The sequence below is a fragment of the Miscanthus floridulus genome, chromosome 1 (genome assembly GCF_019320115.1).
Source record: "Miscanthus floridulus cultivar M001 chromosome 1, ASM1932011v1, whole genome shotgun sequence".
NCBI lineage: Eukaryota > Viridiplantae > Streptophyta > Magnoliopsida > Poales > Poaceae > Miscanthus > Miscanthus floridulus.
Window position 1 is genome coordinate 35508340 of NC_089580.1, and position 21955 is coordinate 35530294.

The 21955-nt window shown below is 49.1% G+C and overlaps 2 protein-coding genes across 2 annotated transcripts; one reads left to right on the plus strand and one right to left on the minus strand.

The window, feature by feature from the left end:
* Positions 1 to 15587: 15587 nt before the first annotated feature.
* LOC136478644 (small ribosomal subunit protein uS19-like) lies at positions 15588 to 18017 on the plus strand. Its single transcript, XM_066477011.1, has 4 exons — positions 15588 to 15689; positions 15763 to 15914; positions 15992 to 16049; positions 17608 to 18017. Exons 1-4 carry the CDS (start codon positions 15687 to 15689, stop codon positions 17854 to 17856), a joined length of 462 nt encoding a protein of 153 aa, XP_066333108.1. The 5' UTR covers positions 15588 to 15686; the 3' UTR covers positions 17857 to 18017.
* Positions 18018 to 18757: 740 nt separating this feature from the next.
* On the minus strand, positions 18758 to 19969 carry LOC136454554 (endochitinase A-like). The gene has a single exon (XM_066454944.1). It carries the CDS (start codon positions 19967 to 19969, stop codon positions 18758 to 18760), a length of 1212 nt encoding a protein of 403 aa, XP_066311041.1.
* Positions 19970 to 21955: the final 1986 nt, after the last annotated feature.

A 21955-nucleotide genomic window follows, 5' to 3' on the forward strand; every position in this document is an offset into this window, starting at 1 on the left:
GTAAACCTCCAAGTGAGTGAATCGCCAAAACGAGGACTAGCTTGCCGGCAAGCAAGTGAACCTCGGTAAAAAATCATTGTGTTCATCATTTGATTGGTCTTCATTGGTATTCATTCTTGTGATTGATTGGCTCCTTCCTCGACACGGCGGTATAAACAAATTGCTCACTCTCTTTACATTACCGCAAACTAGTTGTCAAGCTCTTTAGTGTAGCTAGTTGTGAGAGCTTGTTAGTTTGGTTAGTGTGGCTCTTTAGTTAGCCTTTGAGAGCACACTAACTTAGTGTACTGACATAGCTATTGTGTGGATAGAAACTATATAAACTAGAATTGTGGTAGGTGGCTTGCAATTTTAGTAGGCTAGCGCAACACTTGCTTCGCCTCAAAATTGTCTAACCGGTTTGTTAAGTGTTGTTGTAGAAATTTTTAACAGGCTATTCACCCCCCTCTAGCCATTAGGACCTTTCATCAGGTGAGGCAGAGCCAACCCCTAGACGTCGGGCGAGACGAAGCCAACCCTTTGGGGTCAGGTGAGACACAGCCAATCTTCAGTCGTATGGGCGAGAAGTGTAGATGCGCTCTCGTCTGTTCGGAAGCATCAGTGTTTGATGGTTTATTAGTTCCACCTCTTTGGGTACCCAGCATTCAGTCCCCGACAAGTATCTAGTAGCACTGGTACAGCCGTGTGCTTAAATCCTATAGGGGTAGAAACATTGTGTCTATCTAGCTTAAAAGGATGAAACATAGATATACTATTGTGGGTGGAGCTTCTTGGCTAAGTGAAACCAACTCACTGAAAGTCGATGTGAGTTTGAGCTCAGGAAAAACAAGAATACTGTAGAGGAGTTATAAGGAATCTGTCGTGGGAAAGAGGACATTAAAATCATCAACAAGAATACTTTAGAGAAGGAGTTATAAGGAATCTATTGCGGGAAAGAGGACGTTAAAATCGTTAGTTAAAGTCCAAGTCGTAGCGGCATCACCACGACCAGGTAGATGGGTCACTTATGCTCCATTTAGGAGTAATAAGAGCATCTTCAAGAGCCTTTCTAAATCTTACTGTCTAAATCATCATTTAGAGAGTCATTTGCATAAAAATCGCTATCTATATCTTTACATTCTCCAACGGATTTTCTATATGAGATGCACGCTCTAGAGAGCCATTCTCGTATTCTATTTTTTGGCTAGCGAAAAATCCAGAATAGAAGATGGCTATATTTGGATAACCATTTAGAGAAGCTATTGGAAAATAGTTTTTCACCAAAATCTCTATTCCTAGCATTTAGGAAGGAACATAGAGTCTCTTGGAGTTGCTCTAATACTGATATAATACAATGGGGTACATATATGTAGAGAATAGGAGCCGACGGTCCAATTTTGTAACAAGAGAAACAAACAATTCAATGATTAAAATTATATTGGCACCGCTCGGCTTACCCCATATTCGGCTTGTTCGACTTGTTTTTTTAGCCGGAACAGTGTTTTTCTCTCACAACAATTCAGCCAGAACAGTGTTTTCAGCCAGTTTTAGCCAAGATTCAGACCAGCGAGCGGGGCCATTGTAAGACTGGTTTGTTATGGTTAGAGTGGAGGTAACAGGATCCACCCAAACAAGAAAGAGTGGGAGTGCATTGAATCAAGAGTATATATTGATAAGCGTCTTATTTATTACGAAAATGCTCCCTTTAGGATGCTCGGCCGTCTGGACGACGGCTTCCTAGGCCTGTGCAACGGACTGGCCCAACAGGCCCACGCTTCTCTATTAAAAAATAGCTACTGGAGGCCGATTCCCCAATCCTCATCGCTCGCCCGTCGAGGCATTCTTCACTGCCGCACTACGCCATCGACCGCCACGGTAGATTCCACCACGTCACCCATCGCTCACCTTCTCCAGCGCGGTGCCGCTCACCGCGACGTTCTCCAGTGCAGGGGCGCCTCACTGTGGGCACGGCACCAGCGTACCGCGACCTTCTCCAGCTACGGGAGGCTGCACCCACCTGACCATGGCCACTGCCTCCACTACGGGGGCCACTCGCCGTCGAGCCTGCACCATCGAGGATCCTCGCTCTCCACTGCACTCAAGCGCCGCTTGCTGGCTACAGTAGTTCCCCACAAGGTACGCCATGGTCGTCGGCGATGCCGTGTTTCAGGTGTTTCAAATGTATGTGTTCAAGTGTTTCATCTAGATGTTGCGTATGTTGCAATGGCTATATATACATGTTGCAAGCATGTGTTTCAGGTGTTTCAAATGTATGTTTCAAGTGTTTCATCTAGATGTTGCATAACATGCATGTTACAAGCATACGTTTCAAGTGTTTTATGTGTTTCATACGTTTGTTGCAAGTGTTTTATCTGGATGTTGCAAGAGTGGATCTAGATATTGCATATGTTTTTGCAATGGCTTTCAAATGTTTTCAGGGGTTTCAAACGTATTTTGCAAGTGTTTCAGCTGTTTCAGACGTATGTTGCAAGTGTTTTCATCTGGATGTTGCAAAAGTAGATTGGCATGTTGCACATGTTGTAATGGGACCCACCTTCTGCAGATGCCTGCAGCTTCTACTGGGGCGCAGCCGTGGCTCACTATGCGGGGCCCGAGGCCAGTAGACGCCTCCGTAGTGTGCATCCGCGGGCAGGGCAGGTAAATGAGACCCACATGGGTTCCCCGTGTGTGGGCGCGACAGTCATCGAGTGAAATAGAGCGAGCGTGATGGTAGGGGTGGGAAGCAGGGCGCGCAAAAACAAGCGAGCGCGGTTACGTGCGCTGCAGCGTCCGGACGCTAGCGCCCCAGATGGACGTCCGAGCGCTAGAAAGTCTTTATTTATTATGGTCATTCTATTCTATCTCTGCTTAGGAAACGCTAAAGCAGATACAATCGATATTGTCTTGCTACGGTTATGGGTTGTGGGTGCTTAAGCGTCCACATAAAAAAGGAAACACAATACGAAAATCAAAAATTTTGCCATGTTTTCAATACAAATTCAAGTACCTACATAGCAAGCGCACCCCCTTATAGATTTGCTCTATTAGCTTCACCACTGCGAAGAAGTATACTCGTGCTACACTAATATTCTACAATAGTAGCTAGGTGCTGAAGAATCTATTATACTAGAACTTTTATACTAAATCTAAAAGAGGACCTTCATTCTTTGCATCTATTATACTAGAACTTTTATACTAAATGTAAATGAGAACCTTCATTCTTTGCAGTCATTTTATAAATACAAAATATATCCATGTGGCCTTTGTCCATAGTAATCATGGGCATATTTTACAGTAAATTTGTAAAACCGAAAACACATGTTGCTGAGGAAGAGAAACATATTATCATCTCATCGGCAAACACTAAGAACAAACTAAAATACCACTAACTACACTAAATACTGTATATATTTAATCTAATAATCTAATCTAAGAGGGGACTACTAGCTAGCTAGCTAGGGAACAAACCAGCTAGGCTTAGTTGAGCGCTGATGAATATCCTCCGGTGGCATGTAGACGCACTCCAATTTGTTATCCTGCATGCTGTAGCAGTAGGCCACAGGAAGAGGCCAGCGCTCCTCGTTAACATAGCCTGCTGTAGCAACGTCATGAACATAGTAGATTCGAGTTCCGCTGTTGGCGCCACTATTTTCCCTAAAGGTTGTGTGGTATCCATCCAGGAACAGTTCGTAGTTGCCAGCATCTCTCACCTTGAGCCAGGCGAGCCCGTCAGGCGTCGAGCCTAACTCGAAGACGTCGAAGGCCACCGGCCGTGAAGACTTGACGCTAGTCCTGACCAAAACCAGCTTGCTCGGCAACGCAACGAGGTGGACGAAATTGAACTCTTCCTTCTCGGTGCAGATGCCGTACATCTTGTTGGCAAGGTTGGGCGTCGCCGGTGGACGCTGCACGATGCAGAGGGCGTGGAGCGTCGCGGCGTCGAACACCGTCATCTGGCCGTCGAAGCCGAACATCTTGCCGTCGTGGTAGGCTAAGTCCTAGTAGGCGAGGTTTACTGGGACGGGCGTGTTCACCAAGGTCCAAGCCGCGTCTCCGGGGCGGCAGCATAACATACCCGCTCCCGGTGGCACCAGCATCATGTGGGACATCATGATCGTCATGCTCGCCGCCGCCGCCGCTGTCGTCGGAGGAGCGCCGGGCGGGACATGGACGGCGAAGCGGAAGAAATCAGTGAATTGGAGGTAGTTTCTGCCCAAAATCCAGGTGCGTACCGCCGTGTGGAAGTCGGGGCGGCGCAGGTATGTCCGGTGCGTGACAACGTCGCTGCCGGCGCGGCGGACGGCGTTGAGCCTGGGCAGGGCAGCCGTCGCGCCCGTGGCCAGGTGCGAGAGGCGGCAGGACGCGTCGCGGGCGTCGACGACTATGGACCAGCCGCGCGACAAGGGGAAGACGAGCGCGTCCTCTGACGGCCCCGCACGGGGAAGCAGCAGGCGCGGCGCTGGCCCTACCGCAGCGCGCCATGCCCGGCAGACGGAGCGGAACGCGGCCAGGCCGGTGACGGCGTCGCGGGTCCTCCTCCCGATGTTCTCCAGGAGATCGGTGGGGAGGTCGGACCAGTCGGGTCGTTTTTCCTCGTCAGCCATTGTAGATCGATCGTGTTGTAGATGGATATATGATGGAGGTCAAGCACATGCGGCTTCTTTTATATACTCCCTCCGCCCGTTTTGCTTCGGGTCCTGGAGCCCTTCTTTTGATCTACGCCGCTCTGTTTTCTCTGGTGCCGTTTCGTACCAGGCCCGGATTAGTTTCCCAAGCAATCCTAGAACTAGAATAGTTGCGAATCTAGTAAGGTACGGATAGAGCATTTTAACCACCTACTGTTATACCTGAAACTGTAACTCTTTATCCGCACTCACGAAGCATAGGAAATGGTTACGAATTTAAGAACGGCAACCACCTGGTATCCCATCACCCATCTCCTGGGAGTGATGCCAGTGTTAGTCTAATGGTCTGGCCTTTGTTGAATACTTGAACGAAACGAAGTTCCTGAAGTTTCTGGGGCAGAAGTATTCTGCAAAAGAGAGGAACGCGAGGACATCTGGCACTACCTTGCTCCAGGGACATCGATTGGATCAGTTCTTCCCAGAAAGCCCTGCAGAAAGGGTGCACAGGGGAAGTTATGCGATTGATTAAGAAGATCTAACAAGCATAAAATGTTTCCTAGTCAGAGAAAAACAACAGACCTGGCATTTATGAAGTCTACTTTGCCAGGCACAGGCAGATTCCTAATCTCTCATCAGAAGGTTTTGATTCTCGTTTAGCAGCCTCAGAAGTAGAGATGCAATCATCAGCATCACCACACTTATCCAATGTTGCCACGCGCGACAATACTCGAACACTGTTGAAGTGCAAGATGCATGGATAAGCATATCCATGAGAAAGAAATGCCATACTTCAAAATAACATTGCAGTTCTCCACAAACACTGTTTCTTATCGGTGATTTTCACCAAATGCTTCCCCGGCAGGCTCTTCATATTCAATTGCCCATTTTGTATGTAACGCTCCTACAGAATTCAGAATTGTATGATCAGAAAGTAAACAACTGTAGCAATCAAGGTGCTCCCATCAACCCATCTAAAATATGCATGACAAGTACATACCAGCTAGCTGCAATCCTTTAGATAAACCACCATAGCCAGCAAAAATATCAAGGGTTGCAAGAGGGTTGTCTGATGGTATATCCTTCTTTTTTATCTGAAGCAGCTAGCTCATCATCACAAATTTGCTTTCCTTTTATTCTTCTTGGAAGCAAAAGTTACCTTCCTTATCAGTGACATGGGTTTAGCACTGGATGGAAGCTGGCTCAAGATCATTCAGAGATAAGATCAGTTAATCATCTAAAGAAATGAAAGCTGACGTGGCCCAACAAGACAAACTATGCTGCACCATTGACAGAAGCCAAACCCAGACTTCAGCCACTGAATTCTTTTTCCCTGTTCTTCTCTTCAGTAACTTCTTCACCGCTCTCTTGCTCATGACAAAGATTTATCCTCAGCTCAGGCTAACCTCTCTGATATTTGACGTATAGGTTTTAGTTGATGGCATGTAATCAGGCCTGTAAACCCCTCTTACACTGACTTTTGTCAATTCTGGATGCGCTTTGTTAGATCCATCAGGAGCTCGGATACTCGATACATGGCATACAGCATAAGGCTTTAGGCCAACGTTTCTACCAACCATGTAGATGAGTACATCCCATGGCCCCCTTTTGGGAGAAAAAATTCGGCCTAATATATACAGAAAGTCATGAACATTGTATCTGATATTCTTGAAGACAAAATTGGTCCCTGAATTCATCATCAGGTGGCATAAACTAGAGAACTGGACACTGACGGTGACGAATTCTTTGATGTCACCTATAATCGGATTCTAGACGTCATTAGTCAAGAAAACCTCAGTTTTCATTAGCAGCACTGCCGAGAAGAATCTGAAAAACTTTGTTGCAGAATTCTTCCATGAATTTTTCTGTACATGTTTCTCATACATGTACTGAACAAAACACATTATGGCTTCTCCTTGAACCATCTTCCAATGTGCCTAATTGATCAACGCCAATACTACTAGACCGCGCTGATGGCCGGGTCCTCGCAGCATGTCCCATTTCGATCTTTTTCTTCTTCATCTTGCTCCTCATCAATTTCCTTTTGCACATCGGACAGGAGCAGCATCCAGCAGGCAGGCTAAGGCTACTATATAAACAGCCAGCAGACAGGAGCGATTCGCTAGAACCCAAACAAACGCCAAACCAAACCTCCCGCTCTCTCCCTCCCCTTTCATCCCCTCCCCGCCCCCGCAACGGCCCAACCGCCATGGCGTCTTCCTCCTCCAACCCCTCGTCAACTTCGTCCTCCTCCACCACTTCAACTCCCTCCGCCGCTGGGGTCCTCTCCGACTCCGAGAGGATGAGGCCTCGACTCCCCAACCCTGCCGCCGCCCCAGCAGCGAGCGCCGCCCTCGGCGTCGTACCTAGCGCCAACGCCTCCGCCACCGCGCCCGGCGTCGCTACTGGCGCCATCGGCTCCGCCACCGCTCCCGGCGTCGCACCTAGCGCCATCGCCTCCGCGTCCACGCCCAATGTCGCACCGGACGCCATCACCTCCGCCTCCGCGCCCGGCGTCTCCCGCTCCATCCAACGACCTCCGACATACACCCCCACCGCCTGGGGCCGCTCCAAAGGCGTTCCCCCGCCCACCTTCTTCGCTCACGCGCACCAGAGGGGAAGGGGAGGTCGGGCTCGGAACTCCGCTGGTGTCTCCCAGCCCTGGAACTCCGTGGGCGTATCCCAGCACGTCTCTCGCAAGCCGTCGCAGGAGCGGGGGTGGCAGACCGCAGCGGACCCGACGTCCACGTTCGCTCCGTCGAGGTTGTCCACCGAGGGCTCGTCGCCGTCTACGTCGGCATGGTCCAAGCCCCTTCCCTACGTCGGCATCATGCTGGTGCCCAACGCGTCAGGCTTCGCGCCCGCCATGGCGACGAGCGCCGACACCGTGCTGGAGCCGGACGCGTCCACCTCTTCCGCGCCCGGCGTGACGACGATCGCCGAGGAGGAGTGGCCTCGGCTCGGCATCGCAGAAAAAACACAGGAACGGGAAAAAATCCCGCGTTTCAAGGAGGGCCTTAGAGGGTTATTGCGGGAACAAAAGAGAGAGAAAAACGATAAAAAACTACTTTTTAATTATATAAGATGCTATAAGAGATTAATATGAAAAAGGACAAGAAATCAAAGTATAAGTAACATCATTAAGACACGACCAGGAGTGCTTACAGGGATCCAAGTCATAGGTTTAGACGGAGCATTGGCCAACAACAACTCTGATGGTTGCAGGGAAGACATCGAGGTCAGACCGGGTAAATTTTGGGGGTCGGGTTGGGTTCGTCGGGTAGAACGACCAATGAACAGGTCTAGGTGGAGCATCTATCGGCCCACAAGCAACTTGGGTGGTTTCGGGGAAGAGACCGATCGAAGAACGACAGTGCTAGCGCTCGGACAGATGCCCGCGTCCGGATGCCCAAGCCTGCACTTCGTCTCCCCCCGCGCACCTACATCCCGCGCCCACTTACGCGGGGCCCACGTAGCCTGACAGCATGTAGGGAGTGCCCTCTCGTGCCCCCTCCGCTTCTCACGCGCATGTACACGGGCAGCAGTTGTAGTAGGTGACTACAACAGGTGGCTACGCCATCATCTAGAAGAGGGGGGAAGGGCAGCGGATCCCCAGCCAGCGCTGGGAGGAGGAAAGGAGGAGACACCGAGGCGAAGGTGAGGCAGCAAAAAAGTAAGGACAGAGATGCAACACCCAATCTACTTTTGAAACATCCGGATGCAACACTTGCAACATACGTCTGGAGGCAGATGAAGCACATGAAACATGCATCTGAAACACTAGTTGCAACACCCGATCTACTTTTGAAAAATCCAGATGAAACACTTGCAACATACGTACAGAACAACTTGAAACACTCAAAACATGTGCATGAAACACTCAAAACATGCGCATGAAACACTTGAAAAAAAAAACACATGAAAAACACTTCATATGTATGAAAACATATGCAACATCTAGATGAAACACTTGCAAACATACGTCTGGAAAACGAGATGAAACATTGGGAACATAAACTTGAAACATGTGTATAGCCACTACAACATGTGCAACATTCTAATCTAATTTTGCAATATCGAGATGAAACACTTGCAACATCCAGATGAAACATCTGAAACACTTAAAATATACTCTTGCAACGTGGGCTTTGTTTGGGCAAATGGGGGCACGCCGGCGTGGAGGTCGACGCCAGCGCATGTACCTCTCTGTGCGGCAGTGGCACGGGCAACTCGCCAGCGGGCGTGGCGTCACACAAATCTCGTCCACCTCGCCTACTTGCTGGAGCATCCATCGTGGAGGCTCGCCGGCTTGGTGGAGGCCACCGCCAGCTCAGTGGAGGCGGTCGTGGCGAGCGGGCCGGCTGTGGTGAGGAGGTAGCACGGTGGAGGCGGGGCGAGGCAGACTGGGCCCGGTGGCGATTGCGGCGTGGAGGAGGCAGCGTAGAGGAGGCCGCAGGGGATGGAGCGTGGCGCGGCGGGGGCACGACGCTGCAGGGAACCGGTGGAGGCGAGATGGAGTGGGGTGGGTGGATGGGCACGCCGACGCATGGAGGAAACAACGCAACGAGCATCGGGCGCGCGTGGACAAGGCGGGCGGATAGGGGCGTTGGGCAAGCGGCGCGTGCGGGAGTGAGCGGCGGGAGGTGTCCGGCGCGTGCGGGAGGGAGTGAGTGAGGCGTCCGTCCGTCCGAACATCTTAATTATATCATTATCTATTGAAGAAGGACACAAAATAAAGATTAGACTGTAGTTTACATGCCATCGGCTCATCCAATCCAACAACCTAAAAGTTGACCAGGTCCATATGTGTTTGAAACCCAATGGCCCAAAGACACTCCAATAAATAAACGGTTGCAGGATATATATATATATATGGCCAGTTTGGCCATGACCCTGGATATATGAGGCTTGTGATTTGAGAAGCAAAGCTACTAGTCGGTCGGAGGAATGAACCGGAGCACACTCAGGCATCTGTGCTGGTGCTGGCCGGTGTTCGCTCGCTCCCGCTCGTTCGTCGGTGAGTGACAAGGACGTCGCAGTCGCAGAGGGATGAAATGTTGCGAGACCGGCTTCAATTGCAGACGCTCTCAAGCTTGCTGTGCCCGTGCACACGTACGTGACGACGACCATTGCGCCATTAGCCCAAAAAAAAAACATCAGTGAACCAATCTGGGTGATTCACACAGACACGTCAAAGTACGAATCCAAGGCTTTCGCTATGGAGTTTATTGGAGTGTTTGAGGAGGCAGCCAGGTTAAAAACAGAGTTTGTCTCACCGTGACCGACCCTCCGAGCAAGCAACGCTCCTCGCCCCACCACATGCGCTGGCCACGCTAATCTCGTGTGGGTGTAATTCACTCTGAACCCAGTTTTCTGGTGTAGCGGCACGAAGAAGATCGATGCTGAGGTGTGTGTACGTGGACTGGGTGGCTCGTGGCAAAATTAGCTAGCGCACTGCCTCGTGCCCCCACCCCGTCCATAGCGAAAAGCCAAGTCGTCTCCGGTGCAGAGCTTCGACCCGGCACATCAGCGGAAATGTAACCAGCAGGGCGGGCAGTGAAAGCATTTGTGTGATTGGGCGAGCAAGTTTACTGGACGGATGAGGGATGACTCGACGGCCTGGGCAGCCGGGCTCGCTCCGTGGGCGCCTGGGCGTGGTGGCGACTGGCAAGAACGTGACCTGTGCCGGCCGGCCGCATCACCTGAGACCGCGAACGCGCGTCGTCGCTCGTCGGGGCGTGGCCTCGGTTCGTCTCGTCGGGGACCTAGCGCAACCTCACACGCTTGATTCGCTTGCACGAGTAAGAGCGGATACCAAACTCGACACGGTTGACACGTAAGCGCGCGCGTCCTAAGCGGCCGTGGCAATTAGCTAGCATCAGGTGATCATGGCAGATAAACGTGCGGCACCGTAGGAAACATCTCGGGTGAATGGTGATACACGCAGGCAGACACAGAGTCCCGTACTCGCGACCCTCGCGCACTCACAATGCAAATCCATGGCCTATGGCATTGGCATGGCGAATCCGTCCGTGAGGTGGCGTCGATGTGGTGTGGGCAGCTCACGACAGAGCCGCACGCGCGGCGTCCAGGCCGGCCGGTTCAACCGTAGTCGGCGTCCATGGTCGCGTTGATGATGCATAGCAGGCTGCCAGCAGGCCTTGTATGGTGAGCACTGAGCAGCCAGCCCTGAGTCTAATCCACACCCAAATCTAATCACAGCGAGAGAAGGGAAGGTCGCTGGTGGCGGCTTTTGTCCCCCCAGAAGCGCTGGAGTGCTGGTTTGGGGAACAGCGGCGAGGGAAGGGATCGGAGAAGAGAGAGTGGCACGATGAGGGGGAACGGTAATCCCTCCACGGGGATAAAGAGGTGACCACATGCGATGCGAATATGCGATACGTACATGACCAGGCACAATCTTTTTTAGGACGTTTTGTTTGTCATTGCCAAGGACAACCAAACACCACTACATTGTATTTCACTTTATTTTGGATTTGGATTGGACTGGCCTACATTATACATCTAACCAGTAAACATATTCGTACATTGTAATGGAACATGTAGCTTATTGCGTGTTCAACTGAATGACTTGCGACTCTGAAATGAATGTTCAACGATCACATCATACGTTGCAATTCGTATTGGCATCGAATTCCATACTGGGTCTAGATGCATGCTGCTCCAATTCATACTAATCGGAGGGGCTTAGAGATTTAACTAATAATCGTGTCATGTGGGCGGACTGCACACCATGGCTGAAACACAATTCTCTAACCCATACGGGTACAGGAGAGAGAGAGAGATGTGGACCATAAAAACGTTTTGTATTTCAATTTATTTCGGAATCGGACTCTGCATTCATGCTTCAACGCTACTCTAACTTTATATGTATACATGAGAGACTGGGTTCGTCGAATCTCAGTCGAACAGTTTTGAGCAATAATGGACCATTGCCAAAGAATCAAGTAGCCTCACAAGTGTCGGACTACAGGCCAATCAGCCTAATCAACAGCATGGTCAAAATAATAACCAAGCTGCTAGCCAACCGCCTCTCCACACATGAACTCCTTGGTGTCAATCGCCCAAAATGCCTTCATCAAGAAACGATGCATACATGATAATTTTATATATGTGCAAAGAGTCATACAACTCCTCCACAAAAGAAAGAAACCAGCTCTGTTCATAAAGTTAGATGTTTCAAAGGCTTTTGATTCTATAGGATGGAGTTTTTTACTAGAGGTTATGGAGGCGTTGGGATTTAGCAATAAATGGAGAGATTGGATAGCAACGCTGCTTGGAACCGCATCATCTAAAGTCCTGGTTAACGGCCAGCCAACCCAGGAGATCTTGCACGCACGCGGCTTGAGGCAGGGTGACCCCCTTTCCCCGTTATTATTCATCCTGGCAATTGATCCATTGCAGCGCATTATCGAAGTGGCAGCTCAGAAAGGCATACTCAAACAGATACTCCCCAAGCCGGCAAACCTTCGTTGCTCCCTCTATGCCGATGACGCGGCCATTTTTGCGGACCCATCGGTCCAGGAGCTCGATTGGTTATACAAAATATTGACCTTTTTCAGTGACTGGTTAGGGCTGAAAATTAACATCTCAAAAACGGAAATTTTCCCTATTAGAGTGGACATCAACTCTGTACCTCACTTACTTCATAATTTCCCTGGGAAAATTTGCAAGTTCCCTGGGAAATATCTTGGACTTCCACTTCACACCCGAAAACTACGCAAAATTGAAGTCCAACCTTTGATAGGCAAGATAGGGGTAAGATTGCCTGGTTGGAAAGGGAGACTCCTATCCATGTCAGGTAGGGAAACGCTAGTAAAGACAGTGCTCTCATCACAAGCCCATCTACCACATGACCGCCTTCCCGGTGATACAAATGGCTAGTGCAGAAGATTGATCGGCTACGAAGAAGCTTTTTATGGAGGGGAGAAACTCCAGACAAAGTATACGGGGGCCATTCTCTGGTCAATTGGCCAACAACCTGTCAGGCGAAAGAAAAAGGGGGGCTCGGGATTTTGGACCTTGAACGGTTTGCTCGTGCGCTGCGATTGCAGTGGCTATGGTTCCAGTGGAAACACAAAGAACGAGTATGGAACAGACTGGATTTGCCGTGCAATTGGTGTGACCGTGATCTTTTTGCCGCTTCCACAGTGGTGACGATTGGAGATGGAAAGACTGCGCTTTTCTGGACATCATCATGGATCGAGGGGGGCTTGCCAAAGAGTTTGGCACTGACGCTATTCCAAAAGGCAAAGAGAAAAAAGATTACGGTCAAAACGGCAATGCAAGATAACCGGTGGATTTCACATATACTTACAATCCAAATGCCACAAGAAATAAAGGAATATGTGGCACTTTGGGAACGAGTGCAAGAAATTAGATTACAAGAGAACATCGAGGACAACATACATTGGAGATGGACACCAGATGGAGAATACACAACCTAAGAGTGCATACAAAATCCAATTCGAAGGCTCTTTCACTAGATTAAAACTGACGCCAATTTGGAAAGCAGTAGCGGAACCAAAATGCCGATTCTTTGTTTGGACACTCCTTCACAAGAAGATTCTCGCCGCCAACAACTTAATGAAACACAATTGGGCGAATGATCCTATCTGCAAACTATGCGGAGTAGAACCAGAAACACCAACTCACCTATGCAAGGACTGCCCCTTCTCAAAGCACGTCTGGTCCTACTTAAAACAGTAGGCTCGACCTATCCATACTAGACTCAGTGGGAATGACCGGATCTCTGCATGGTTACTGGCGTAAATGTAGAGTTAAATTTGATAGAAGACAAATGAAAAGAATAGATGGCATCTTGATCTACTTTTGGTGGAACCTTTGGAAGGAGCGAAAAAGAAGAACATTCCAACAAAAATCCTTACAACCAATCCAAGTAGCGTTACTGTGCAAGGATGAAATTCAACAGTATCAAATGGCAACAAGACCAATCGTCGGAGATGATTAGCAAGATGCGCTATTTACGAAGTGTACTTGTTTTCTTGTTTTTGCTAGACCTGGTTGAGTAGTGTGCTATGTCACGGCTTGTGTGCCAAAGTCGCTGAGAACATGATCTCCATGTAAATAAGTTGTAATCCCGTTTTGTTTTGTGTTTGTTTTTTATCCTCGTCTAATAAAAATCCGGCAAAGCTTTTGCCGCCTTTTAAAAAAAACTTCCTCACTTTAGACGTATAGATACTGTATTTGGCGTGTGTGTGTGGTGGGAAGTGCACGTTCTGAAAAATGAAAAACACTTAATGTGATACAAAAATTCACCATATATGCACCTCCTCAAGTTACTCTAGCTTCGTTTTAGCATCAAACTACTATATCTTTTGCATTTTCTGAATTTGAATGTAGTTATTTAATAACTAGATTATATATATTGATTAGGGTTTTTATTACTATTCTTATATTCTTCTGAAGATCAAATTATTATTATTTCAAATTTTTATCTAGAATTTTTCAGTAGGATCGTATTTTACATGATCTCTTTATTCACCATACTTTATGGGGTTGTGCCGGTGGTCGAAAGAAAATTTGATGGGTCATCATTGTATAGATTTTGATAAAATCGATGTGTAGCTGTTGAAGCAAAAATTAAGTTTTTATATATATATTCTTTCTTATTACTCCTAACTTATAGTAACAATTGGTAAGCTAGCCAGACAGTGTAAGAAACTTTCATATTAAGAGAAAGGGTAGTACTAGCGCCCGGACGTCCGGACGGACGCCCGCGGCTGCTGCACGCCAGTGAGCCGCTTCCCGCATCCGTAGCCGTGCAACGCTCCATCCCTCGGCTTGGCGCTTCCTACACGCATGCACAATGCCCCAACAGTTGCAGCAGGCGACTATGATAGGTGAGTCACATTGCAACATGTACAACATTCGATCTACTTTTAAAACAACCGGATGAAACTTTTGCAACATGCGTCTAAAGAAAGATGAAACACTTAAAACATGCATCTGCAACACTTGTGAAAACACCTAAAAACTTGAAAAGCCATTCAAAACATATGCAATATCCTGACAAAAACACTTGCAAACATATGTGTGAAACATAGGCAACATCTAAATAAAAACACTTGCAACATATGTCTGAAAAACAGATGCTTGCGACATACGTGTATAGCCATTGTAACATATGCAATAATCCCGATCTACTTTTGCAACATCTATACGAAACACTTGCAACATATCTCTAAAACATCTGCAACAATTGAAACATACGTTTGCAGCATAGGATAGAGAGAACAAGGCCAGTCGATTCCGACCGCCAGAGTGGGAGCCGACGGCGTGCGAGCACCGCTAGCACCCGCCGCGCTCATGGGTGCCCCTGGCTTGGCTGGAGACGACCTGAGGCGCCCCGACACCTTGCCCAGCCGCCATCGCCAGGGTAGCGGTGGCCCGCGGCGGCGACGCATCCTGACATCACTGGGTTGGGGAAGAGGCCGGAGAGGCACTGCGTGAACTGAGGAAGGAGACTGCATGGTCGGCTTGGGTGGATGAAGGAACAAATGGTGATGGCGCGGAGCTCTACTGCTGCCAGCGAACATGAGAGAGACGTGGAGATGGAGCCTATAGATTTTTTTAGGGGAAGATGGGGCCTATAGATGAAGAGGGCGAGACGGAGCAAAGAGATAGAGAGACGGGCGAGGCAGAATGGAAGACGCGAGCGGACGGACGCCCGCCTCCGAGTATTTTGGTAAGAGAAAAGTCAACATAGCAAGTATGTCACACGTGAAAATGTGCAATTGTGGATACGCAAGTACACGTAGTAGTAACTGAGTAGCTCCCTACCGGCCCATGGTGCAACCGTGTCACAAAGAGGGGCTTCTCCGGATTCTGGAATTCTTATACGGGCCGGGCCGGCTCATTTAGGCCCAGCAACCTTACCACTCAAACAACCACGCGTGCGCCACGTGGCACTCTTGGTTACTATATAAGCCCCCCACGAACGCTCACTCCAAACCCTACCCGCCGCCGCTTTCTCCCGCTCCAAGCAGCGCGCCTCCGCTACCAGTACACGTCGTCTCGAGCTCCCGCTCTCCCCTTCGACCAACCATGGTGAGCGGATTTCCAAGAAAATCCTAGGTGATTCTTGATCTCCACCCCTTGACCATGGTGTGCGTTGTGGCAGGCGGACGTGGACGTGGATACGGAGGTGGCGGCCGCGGGGCCGAAGAAGAGGACGTTCCGCAAGTACAGCTACCGTGGCGTGGACCTCGACGCGCTGCTCGACATGTCCACCGACGACCTCGTCCAGCTCTTCCCCGCGCGCGCACGGCGGAGGTAACTACTGTACCTTATCGTGGTGGTGCCACTTTTTTGGGTTTGGTCTTCCGATCTGATGTGTTGGATTCGCGCAGGTTCCAGAGGGGTCTGAAGAGGAAGCCCATGGCGCTCATCAAGAAGCTCCGCAAAGCGGTGGGTGCTGGATTTGTTTTGCTTTCATTAGAGTTGGATTGCGAATTGCTTGGTGCTAGGCTTCTCTAGATCTGTTTGTGTTTGTCACGAGCTCAATTTTCTCTTTGTTTACTCTCGTACATACCCTTAGATAGGTTGGATTGTTTACTCCGGGGCACATCACATCTGCTAAGACCTACTATATTATTATTATGGTATAGCAGCGTTATATGCCAGTTACTTGAATGAAATCCGCAGTGGTAATACATGCATTGATGTTTTACCATGATGTGAAATGTCTTTTGGAGCTGTGGGGCAGATTGTTAGAATCACCAGTTACTTGTATCTAAGCCCTGTTTTTGGAGCTATATATGCCAGTTACTTGTCTCTAATCATTAGAACCGCAATGTAGACCTGTGGATGCCTGCTTTAATATAAATATTAATGTATCCAGCATTTTTTTGGTGCTTCAAGTAAGGTAGAAGCATAGATGTCTGCCTGATTGATGTTTTAGATGGATAGCTAAATTGTATAGATAGGCATTGGATGATTAATTCTCCTAATTTTTCTTGTTGCTTATTTCCATTGAATGATGCATTTTAGCATTTCACTCTGTTATTGCCTGCTGTCTATCCGTTTCAGTTTTCTTGGGAATTTGTGACTACTCAACCAAACTGAATAAACTAGTGTGCTCCTTTGATCCGCTAAAGTTGTTACTTCAGAGGTTCTTTTATAATGTACTAGAAGATTGATTCGTGTGTCCTACTGAAATGCGCAATTTTTAATAAGGCTATGTAGGCCATTGTCCAGAAGCATGGCTGTTAAATTTCTGCTCTTACATTGTCCCTACTATCTCGCATTGTCACTGGAACACTTGATATGCCCTTCTGTTATGATGCTAATCACTTAGAACTGTTGATGACCTGACTTTTAGTTTTGTTGGAGCAGTTGAGGTATATAAAGATTTGCTTGAAACTTATCTATTCTTTTGCTACATCTGTCTGAAGCTAGTGGAAACTCAGTTACCAAATCTAGTTTGTATTGAGCTATTGAGTTGTCGTATGCAAGATATTGCTGCTTCTTTTTTGTATTCTTAAGAATTTGTTGTCCTACATGTACTCGGTAGTCCAGTTTGGCTTCTCAGACAACTTACTTTGCTGGAATAATTGCAACCATTTTGGTGTGCGCAAGCTACATTTGTTCTACCAGTTGCTTCTTTATATGTCACATCTTTCTTTGCTTGTAGTGTGTTTGCTACCCTTCTATTGTTATTATTGCTGCTTGTGTTTTTAGTTTAAAACATTTTTGTAGAAGGTTTTAGTAGCTTGAGTGCTTGATTCAGTTTGTAGGTTAGCATTTCTGTCCAGTTAATCTTTGGGAAATAAGTTGGTGTGTAAACAAGGATTTTGGTATTGAAATGTGTTCTTATTATATGCATTATGGTCAGTTGTGTCTTCACTTCTGTCAGGTGTACCAAGAAGAATTTCCGGGTGGACGTTTAAGATGTATTTGTGGTCATCCTTTTCACTGTTATAATGTTTCTACTGTGACACTGATGCATTGACTTTCATGCTTGCAGAAAAAGGATGCTCCCGCCGGTGAGAAGCCTGAGCCTGTGAAGACCCACCTCCGCAACATGATCATTGTGCCTGAGATGATTGGGAGCATCGTCGGCGTCTACAACGGCAAGACCTTCAATCAGGTTGAGATCAAGCCGGAGATGATTGGCCACTACCTCGCAGAGTTCTCCATCTCGTACAAGCCAGTCAAGCACGGTAGGCCCGGTATCGGTGCTACCCACTCTTCGCGGTTCATTCCTCTAAAGTGAGGGCCAAATATGGGCCTCTGTTCTATCAGTTGGATTTTTTGTTTCCATGTAGCCTGAGCTGCCAAGTTAAAACTCTGTATACCTACTACTATGTAATGAGCGTACTGGTTGTGAACCATTATTAACTGTTACGTTGTTTTTTACGTTCAATTTGATTGCCATATACCTCATTGCATGTAATGCCTGTTGCTAAGTTTCACTTCTCTTTTGAAACTGCATCGCGCGTTCCACGTTCATGCTACTGGAACGAGAGTTCTTTTGTGCTGCCAATGTCAAATTCCCTGCACAAGCTCGCTCAAATGGCCCGTTAATGCCAAGTCTAATCTGCACAAGCTCGCTTATGGACCGCATATGAATTGTGAAACGCATATGGACGGCATCTGATGATCTGAAGTGTGAAACAAGCTGCCAGGCTGAGCTATTACATACTCACATCACAGCGCTCGAACAAGAGATGCATTGACGAAAACAAAGCTGTGAACCAGACTCAGCACAGCGCTCGAACAAGAGAGTAGAGAGTATTTATGAAAAGAAGCGTTGAACCAGAGACGCAATCGATGAAAAGAAGCTTTGAACCAAATGTTATACCCAATGTGGCTTTGAACCAAGATTGTCCAAATGTTACTATGGATGTTTCAAAGATCAACATCCCAGCCCACGTGGCTTTGAACCAAGATTATCCAAATGTTACCAAGAACTTTGAACCAAGATTATCCAAATGTTGCCAAGAACTTTGAACCAAGATTATCCAAATGTTGCCAAGAACTTTGAACCAAGATTATCCAAATGTTGCCAAGAACTTTGCCCAGAACTAGAACTATACTAATCGATAGGTTTCACAGAGCAACAGCATTTGCAATTCGCAATATGCTACCAGCAAGAATCGATACGTATCTGAACGCTACAGTATCCAGGTAATAGGCCAGCCACAGAAGGGGCAGACGAACCTATTGCTGTTGGCGTAGCAGTAGCACCGGACGCAGATGGCCAAATGGCCGCAAGGTCTAGCCTCGACCCGTGCGGGTCGGAGGCGGCACTCCCAACACAACGAGACGCGCGGCAGGACCTCCTCCTCCTCTCGCCACGCCCACAACGGGTTCGGATAGAGGGCTTCGACGGCAGACATGCCGTTGCCGCCGAACGCTTGCTGCCCGGGACAACGCTCCACGGACCGTGGCGGTACGCCCCAATGTTCAGCAACCCGGTTGTCTCGAAGGCCGGGGATAGTCGGTGCTGCGCCGGGTGCAGAAGTCGTGGCGGAGGCGGTCCGTGCTGCGCCGGGTGCAGAAGTCGTGGCGGAAGGGTCGACGATCGTAGTCACGCCGGGCGCGGAAGAGGGGGTGGAGGCGGGGTCCGCGATCATCTTCACGCCGGGCGCGGAAGAGAGGGTGGAGGCGGACGCGTCCGGCTCCGGCGCGGCGTCGACGATCGTTTCCACGCCGGGCGCAGAAGGGGTGGTGGAGGTGGTCGCGTCCGGCTCCAGACCGGCGCTCGTCTTCACGCCGGGCACGGAAGAGGTGGGGGCGGTGAACGCGTCCGGCTCCGGCGCGAGGTCGGCGATCTTCGTCACGTCGGGCGCGGAAGAGGTGGACGCGTTCGGCTCCGGCGCGGTGTCGGCGCTCGTCGCCACGGCGGGCGCGGAGCCTGACGCGTTGGGCACCAGCGTGATGACGGGTGACGGCGTGGTGCTCGACGAGGCGGCGGAGGCGGCCCTGGTGTCCGTAGGGGTTGAAGCCATGGTGCTCGACGAGGCAAAGGGCTCGGACGATGCCGACGCAGACGACGACGAGCCCTCGGTCACCGAGGCGAACGTGGACGTTGGGTGCGCTGCGCTCTCCCACCCCGACTGCAGCGACGGCGAGACGTGCTGGGACACGCCCGAGTTCCGGGGCTGGGAGACACCCGCGGAGTTCCGACTACGACCTCCCCTCCGATGCGCGCGGGCGGGGTTGGTGGGCGGAGCGGTGCCGAGCCGAGGCCACTCCTCCTCGGAGAGGACCCAAGCGGGTCTACCTCTTCCGCGCCCGGCGTGAGGGCGGCTGGGCCGAGCGGCGGAGGGAGTTGAAGCGGTGGAGGACGAAGTTGACGAGGGGTTGGAGGAGGAAGACGCCATGGCGATGGCGGTTGGGCCGTTGCGGGGAGGGGACGAAAGGGGAGAGGGCGGGGAGGTTTGGTTTGGCGTTTGTTCGGGTTCTAACGAATGGCTCGCTGAGTCGGTTGTTTATATAGTAGCCTGCCTGCTGGCTGCGCTCCTGTCCGATGTGCAAAGGATCGAAAATTGGTGAAGAGCAAGAAGAAGAAAAGGATCGAAATGGCCAAATGGGACATGCTGCGAGGACGCGGCCATCAGCACAGCACGGTCTAGTCAGTCACCATTGAAATGGAAAGGGCAAACAGCTGCAAAAAACAGTGTGAAGTGAAGTTCTATTATATGTACAAATGTGCTAGACTTCGAGATCTTAATATTGGTGTTGGTCAATCAGTGACATTGGAAGATGATTCATGGAGAAGGCATCATGTGTTTTGTTGAGTATTTGTAAAACATGTACAAGAAAATTCACTGAAGAATTCTTAAAAAAAAAGGTTTTCAGATTGTTCTCGGCAGTGCTGCAAATGAAACTGATGTTTTCTAGACTAATGATGTCTAGCATTCTAATTAGGTGACATCAAAGAATTGATGACCGTCAATGTCCAGTACTCTATTACGTAGGTGATGCTAGTTGGTGATGCTAGTTGGTGATGAATTCACTAGGGGTGTAAATGGATCGGATACGGACGAATATCGCTGCTATTACATATGTTTTCGTATTTCTATTTGGGTTCAAATTCGAACATGATAGTATTAGTCACGTCGGATAGGATACGAATGGATATCGACATCATAAATATGGGATTTGAGTGTTCATATATGGATATAGTATCGGATGTTGAATATTCGAACTTGATATGAACAGATCTCAACTGATCCTCTAAACGGATTCGGACTTGATACGGTGTATCTGTATGACATGTGGAGATGTCCTGATTTGTGAGCATCGTACGTGACAACGTGCTCGAAACTTTTTCAAATTTTTTCCACGGCATATGCATACGATATGGCGACAAATTGACAAGTTTCATGATTTTCGGAATTCGTTCGCATTTTATACAATTAAAAAACCACTCCCACGCAAGTTGGCGGCGTTGCCCCGTGAGCACGTTGATCGAAATTTCGAGACAGTTCCTGGATTTAGCCTAAATTTACACTAAGAAACAAGGATAACATTTTTTGAACGAATGTAATCCATTATTCGATGCACCTGCAGTTCAAACTTACATTTTCTGGAAAAATTCAACAAAACAAAATAAACTATAGAAATATGCCAAAAGGCAATGAAAATGTCCCAAATTTAAACATGTTGTTTGTGGTAGTGTACTAAAGCTTCAAAAAAAATTGGTGGCAAAAAACAAAAAAAATTTATTTTGCCGAGTGCCTAGGGTTGGCACTTGGCAAAGTAATAACTTTGCCGAGTGCCGCCCAGTTGGCACTCGGTAAAGAGCTGCTAAAATTTTTTTAAAACTTCGCCGGGTGTCAGATCACGACACTCGGCAAAGCCGCCGTTTCCTTCAATCGCGCCCGGCCGGCGCGCTCTTTGTCTCGCTCTCTCATTTCTCTCTCCCTCTCACCTCTCTCTCTCCCTCAGCCGCCGCCGCCGCACCGTGCCTCCCCGCCCCGGCCACCGCGCCACCCCGCCCCGCGCCACCCCGCCCCGGCCACCGCGCCACCCCGCCCCGGCCACCGCGCCACTGCAGAAGAGAGGAGGAGGAGGCAGGGGAGAAGAGAGAAGAAGGAGAGAAGAGAGGAGGAGGGGAGAAGAGAGGAGGAGAAGGAGAAGGAGAAGGAGAGGAGAAGGAAGGTGCCGGCCTAGGCCCGTCGACCCTCACGCCGCTGTGGTCATCCCCGCCGTCGTCGCTGACCCTCGTCGCTGCCATTCTCGTCGTGAAGGTATGCCCTACACCTGTAGTAGTTAGTAGTAGTACTTAGTAGTGTTAGTAGTAGTTAGTAAGTAGTAGTAGTTAGTAGTTAGTAGTGTTAGTAGTAAGTAGTGATAGTAGTAGT

Coding starts and splice junctions, on each gene's coding strand:
- LOC136478644 (XM_066477011.1), top strand. Junction 15,915..15,991: donor CCCGCGCGCGCACGGCGGAG/GTAACTACTGTA, acceptor GGATTCGCGCAG/GTTCCAGAGGGGTCTGAAGA. Junction 16,050..17,607: donor TCAAGAAGCTCCGCAAAGCG/GTGGGTGCTGGA, acceptor TCATGCTTGCAG/AAAAAGGATGCTCCCGCCGG.
- LOC136454554 (XM_066454944.1), bottom strand. CDS start 19,969: ATGGCGTCTTCCTCCTCCAACCCCTCGTCAACTTCGTCCTCCACCGCT.